The following is a 6,023-nucleotide window of genomic DNA, read 5'->3' on the forward strand; positions in this document are numbered from 1 at the left end:
TATTCTGATTTACATGATAAGTTTGAAACTTTGAGTGACCATGTCAAGAAATTGGATAGCCAAGTTGCGCATAACGCTGGGTTTGTCAGAAGGGATGAAAGATTCCTTCATGGAAAAACTGACACCAACCCGAGACGTCAAGTTTGTTCTGTGTTACTAAGAAGCGGAAAACGCCTTTCTCGAACGCTGTAGGAATCACTTCTGCAGAAAAAACCCTTGAAGCTGAAAAGGCAACGACTAACCTAGAAGAAGAAGAGGAGGAGAGAAGAAGATGTGGAAATCGATCGACAAGAAAGGAATAATGTCGATCGACCGGCTACGGTAAATATCGATCGACAGAATGAAAACAATGTCGATCGACACTCTACTCTTGCCACACCGGCAGTAGAGAGAACGTATAGGACTTTGCCACCCTTTCCTCCTAACAAGACGCAAACTAAGCGAGAATTAGATAAAGCGATCTGCAAGAAAGCATTCGATAAAATCACGTTGGAAATGCCACTAAGTGATGCCATAAAAGTAGCACCTTCGATTAAGAAATATGTAAAAGACATGGTATCCAACAGCTTCCCAACTGCTGAACACAGCGTCATGATGGTTTCAGAGGAAGTAAGTGCAATAATCCAAGGCGAAACCCCGATCAAAATACCTGATCCGGGGAGTTTTGTTCTAGATTACAACATACAAGACAAGAGTTTTCCTCGATCCCTTTGTGACCTAGGATCCAGCGTGAATCTCATGCCACACTCAGTCGCGATATCCCTCGGATACGACGAGTTCAAACCCACCAAAATAACTTTGGTTCTTGCTGATAGATCCGTTAGAGTACCTGAGGGAGTACTAGATGACGTACCGATAAGAATTAACGACTGTCACGTACCAACGGATTTCATTGTGTTGAAATACCAGAATGAACCAAAAGATCCCCTCATCTTAGTTAGACCATTTCTAGCTACCGCTGGTGCAATCATCGACGTCAAGGAAGGTCGGATATGTTTAAACATTGGAAACATTCCAATGACCTTCGATATGGAAAAACTGATAAAACGACCCTTAGTCGACAAACAAACCTCTTACGCGGACGATATCTCTGAGTTGGTTGAAGAATCCTTCATAGACCTATGCTCAGATGACCCCCTGGAAAAAGCGCTCACATCTACCGAAGAGGAATCTTCCTTTCGAAATCATGTACGATGCGAGCGATTTCGCTGTAGGAGCAGTTCTAGGCCAAAGAAAAGACAAAAAGCTACATGCAGTTTACTATGGCAGACAAACACTCGACGAGGCACTAAGGAATTACGCAACAACAGAAAAAGAACTGCTTGATGTAGTTTATGCATTTGAAAAGTTCCGCCAATACCTGGTTGGCTCGCGAATCATCGTTCATACTGACCACGCTGCAATTAAATATTTAATGCAAAAGAAAGATGTGAAACCACGACTCCTGCGATGGATCCTTCTCCTTCAAGAATTCGACATCGTGATTAAAGATAAAAGAGGAGTAGAAAACGGAGTTGCAGATCATCTTTCCCGGATACGAATAGAAGATGATGTTCCTATCGATGACTTCTTACCAACGGAAACATTTACCAAACAGATTCATTCGTCGGAAATATTTGCCTCACTTACAAGGAACTGTCGATCGACAACGACGATGCTATGTCGATCGACGACGACAACGCTATGTCGATCGACGACGACAATTGTATGTCGGTCGATCGAGACTCCAGATGATCTAAATAAAGAAATAAATTCCATAACCCTCACCTTCGATATAAAAGTAAACGTCGCATACAACGAGCTGCACCCTGACCATGATTCCCCCGTAGATGAAAGTCTACATCGGGAAGTGCACGCAGTCGGACAAGGTTAAAAGAGCAGACCTTGGTACGCTGATATAGTGAACTATTTAGCTGCTGACATAGAACCCGAAGAGTTGAGAGGGTATACAAGGAAGAAGTTTTTAAGAGAAGTTAGGAGATATCACTGGGACGAGCCATATCTCTACAAACATTGCTCTGACGGGATATATAGACGTTGTGTCGCCGAAACTGAAATCCCTGATATTTTATTCCAATGCCATGGATCCGACTACGCTGGACATTGTGCAACCTTTAAAACGGTGTCAAAAATCCTTCAGGCTGGATTGTGGTTGCCAACCATGTTTCGCGATGCTCATGCATTCATAGATAGCACAATGCGACAGATGCCAACGAAGAGGGAAAATCAGTAAAAGACATGAAATGGAACAGAAGTCTATTCTAGGGGTAGAAGTCTTTGATTGTTGGGGAATAGATTTCATGGGTCATTTCCCTTCTTCGTACGGGAACAAATACATACTAGCCGTTGTTGATTATGTATCAAAATGGGTCGAGGCAGTAGCTTCTCCAACAAATGACGCATCTGTAGTTATCAAGCTTTTCAAGAGCATTATTTTTCCAAGATTTGGAGTTCCTAGAATAGTCATAAGCGACGGTGGCTCCCATTTTATTAACAAAGTTTTTGACGGATTACTCCGGAAGAACGGAGTTCACCACAGAGTTGTTACGCCCTACCATCCGCAAACAAGTGGACAAGTAGAAGTCTCAAATCGACAGATCAAAGAAATCTTAGAAAAGACCGTAGGAACTTCTAGGAAAGATTGGTCTAGAAAACTGGACAATGCACTTTGGGCCTACCGAACTGCATACAAAACCCCATTAGGAACAACCCCATTTCACCTACTCTATGGAAAATCCTGTCACTTACCGGTTGAGCTAGAACATAAGGCAGCATGGGCTATAAAATTATTAAATTTCGACATCAAACCAGCTGCCGAAAGGAGACTAATATATCTTAACGAGCTGGATGAAATAAGACACTTAGCCTATGAGAGTTCAAAGATCTATAAAGAGAAAACGAAAGCATATCATGATAAAAAGATCATCTCCAGGTACTTCGAACCAAATGATCAAGTGCTTTTATATAACTCTCGGCTTACGCTGTTTCCCAGAAAACTCCGATCTCATTGGTCAGGTCCTTTCACTGTTGTGGATGTCAAACATTATGGAGCCATCACACTTATAAACGATAAAGGAGAAGAATTTACAGTGAATGGTCAACGAGTGAAACACTATTGGGCTAAACCGCCAATTAGCAGGCCTTTAAACTTAGGCCTTTTTCCTGATAATAACACAGATCAGACCTCGACGCGAGCTCAAGACTTAAAATAAGCGCTGAATGGGAGGCAACTAATTTCTAGTTATAGGATATTTAGGATTTAGTTAAAAAAAAAAAAAAAAAAAATCCGAGTAGCCAATTATAAAATCGACCGATGAGAGCATGACAATATCGATCGATAGTACATCACCTGCATCGACCGATGGTAACTCCTTTCCATCGCTCGACACTTAACCCGGTCAGGTATATCTTTCTAACTTGTTAAATTGTGTACTTATGATTAGTTCTCACCATAACTCCGACTGGATATACACTGGGGACGGACAGTGTAATTTAAGTCTGGGGGGATGTTTACTCATATCCAGTTTATTGTGAGTCGTATTAAATGTTTTCAAAAGAGTTTTATTGAGTAAAGAATGGGATAATGAACTTATTAGATTTTTGCTTGTTATCTAACCACTCTTTAGCACCATTCTAGACTTACTGATTGCAGATAGTACTAAAGATACTAAAGTGGAATAACCTGTCAACTATTCACACTTGCTAAGATTGTTTGAAGGAACCAAAGCTGACCTCTTACACTAAACTTGACATAACTGCTTGTCTTGGGGCTTGGTATACATGGGATCGGATTCTTCAAACAAGTCTGGAAGGTAAAGCCTTGTGTAGATTTATCACATTTTCTCTCTCTATTTCGACCCTAGATTTATAGGTAGAGATATTTATTTAAAAAAAAAAAAAACGAAAAAGAAAGAAAGAAAAAAAAGAAAAAAAGAAAAAGAAAAAGAAAAAAAGAAAAAGAAAAAAAATATATATATAAAAAGAAAAAAGAAAAAAAAAATATATATATATATATAATAGATGTTAGTTAGGTGGAATCCGAACAAGACTTGGTGGCTACAACCATTACGGCTTGCTTCATAAGGATTCCAACAAAAAGAATTCAAACGGGACTTGGTGGCGGCAATCATCAAGGTTCGATTCACATGAATTCTTGGATATAGGTCAAAAATAAGTGAACAGGACTTGGTGGCAACCACCATTAAGGCTTGATTCATGGAAGTCTGTCCAATCTTAGTCAATGATCCTGCAATGGAAGCAGACTTTGACTAAAGAGAGAAATTAGTAGAAAAAAAAGATAGGAACTAACTTTTACCTGTAGATCCAAATACTTGTTTGAAATTCCTTGCATCATGTGATCGATACTCCCGAGGTAAAGCTTGCACTTTTATTTATGCTAAGAAATGAGGTTGGTAGAGGGAATGTCAGACATGATTTGCTAAGTTGTTGGCTAGGTGAATTTGGTTGCTAAGCTAGGATATGGTATAATGTGCTTTTGTGATTATGACTTTTTAGATATGGATTGCAATATTGCAGAGGTGATGATTCTAAGTTTTAAATCATGAGAATCTCTGCTGTTTTCAAACCTCTTTCAGAGAGACTGCTCTAGTATGTTTTGCATGAGGACAAACAAAAGAGTAAGTCTGGGGGAGTTGATAGAACATGGATTTTACCCACTTTTAGCCATGGTTTATAAGTGTTTTAATATATATTTACTACTAGATAGAGTTTATTCAGAGTGTTTACAGGTTCAGGTACGTTCTGGAGAAATATGGTGATTTTGGAGCCTTTTGAGGTGCAGAACTGCACAGACGCATCATATGTCTAGCTATGGATGGAGACCTTCCCACAGTTAGATTAAGCCCATATTTTGACACAAGATAGAGTGTTGAGTTATCTTTCCAATGCCACCGGTTTGAAGTCAATCCGCATCCTGTAGCAGAAGTTATGCCAGTTTTTCCGAAGAGTGATCAGTCTGCCTCGCAAGAGGAAGCTGTCGAGGAGATGAAGGACTGTCGATCGATGTTGCAGTATTGGTGTCGATCGACAGTGATGCTAGAATATTGGCTGAGAATATTTTATGATCGCTGAAGCCCGGAATCAACCCCAAATTACCAAAATACCCTTGGACGACCAGTAACCCTATTTTACTGTTTCTAAGCCATTGTTGACGGCTATGCTTCATACTATTCTGGGGAGAGATAGCTCAGGATTGGAGAGAGAGATTTGTACACCGTCATAGAGGGAAGATGTTGAACTCCCTTTGTTTCTTACTCTATTCTTTTTTTATTTATCTATTGAGTATTATTCAGACCATCATAACTATGTGCTTTATGAATATGTCTGAGTAGTTCTTGCTGTTAGGTTTAGGTTTCTCAATAGGTTAATATATGTAATACTGAATTAAACTGTTATTAGGGGTGTTTAGAAATATAGTTCTTCATCTAGTTGTGCTTAAAGCTATGTTTAGGATTGATCACCCTTTAAACCTAGATCTTAGGATTAATTGGGATCAAGCCATTGCTTGACTCAATACCTAAAAAATAACTAGTATGATCTAACTGACTAGATACAGACGAGAGTTTATCTAGTGAGTTAGAGAATATAAATCAAACCTGTCCGTAAAGCTTTCTGGAAGAAGTAGAGATCGACGCAGCGATAGCCTTGTCGATCGATATTTTGAAAGGTGTATCGATCGATATTCATAAAGAATTATCGATCGACACTTTCTCGTGATTAACATACGAGAGTTGAAATCCGAGATCCAGATTAGATAATCAGATTGATTATATCTTATGTTTGAATTCAAGAATAATTAATATCAATAAACCCCTAAAACCCCAAATTAAGTTTTACTTATCACACCTGAGAATATACCTGAATCTAGCTCTTTCACCCAACCGTTAACAACCTCAAAACAATCAAACGAGCAATAAACTAGCTCACCAATTCATTTACTGCTTTAAAACTTATAAACCATTTAATCTAGATTTATTTCAAGACCATTATCTATTGTGTAATCC

General features: G+C 39.1%; 1 protein-coding gene across 1 annotated transcript; it reads left to right on the plus strand.

Annotated features, from left to right (window-relative positions):
* Positions 1-552: 552 nt before the first annotated feature.
* LOC106320258 lies at positions 553-1,901 on the plus strand. Its single transcript, XM_013758625.1, has 2 exons — positions 553-1,188; positions 1,830-1,901. Exons 1-2 carry the CDS (start codon positions 553-555, stop codon positions 1,899-1,901), a joined length of 708 nt encoding a protein of 235 aa, XP_013614079.1.
* The last annotated feature ends 4,122 nt before the right edge of the window (positions 1,902-6,023 follow it).

The sequence above is a fragment of the Brassica oleracea genome, unplaced genomic scaffold, assembly GCF_000695525.1.
Source record: "Brassica oleracea var. oleracea cultivar TO1000 unplaced genomic scaffold, BOL UnpScaffold00864, whole genome shotgun sequence".
NCBI classification, from domain to species: domain Eukaryota; kingdom Viridiplantae; phylum Streptophyta; class Magnoliopsida; order Brassicales; family Brassicaceae; genus Brassica; species Brassica oleracea.

Excerpts from the sequence above, each read along its gene's own strand:
- LOC106320258 (XM_013758625.1), top strand. The coding sequence starts at position 553 with ATGGTATCCAACAGCTTCCCAACTGCTGAACACAGCGTCATGATGGTT. Across the intron at positions 1,189-1,829 it reads AATCTTCCTTTCGAAATCAT|ATGAAAGTCTACATCGGGAA; the intron begins GTACGATGCGAG and ends ATTCCCCCGTAG.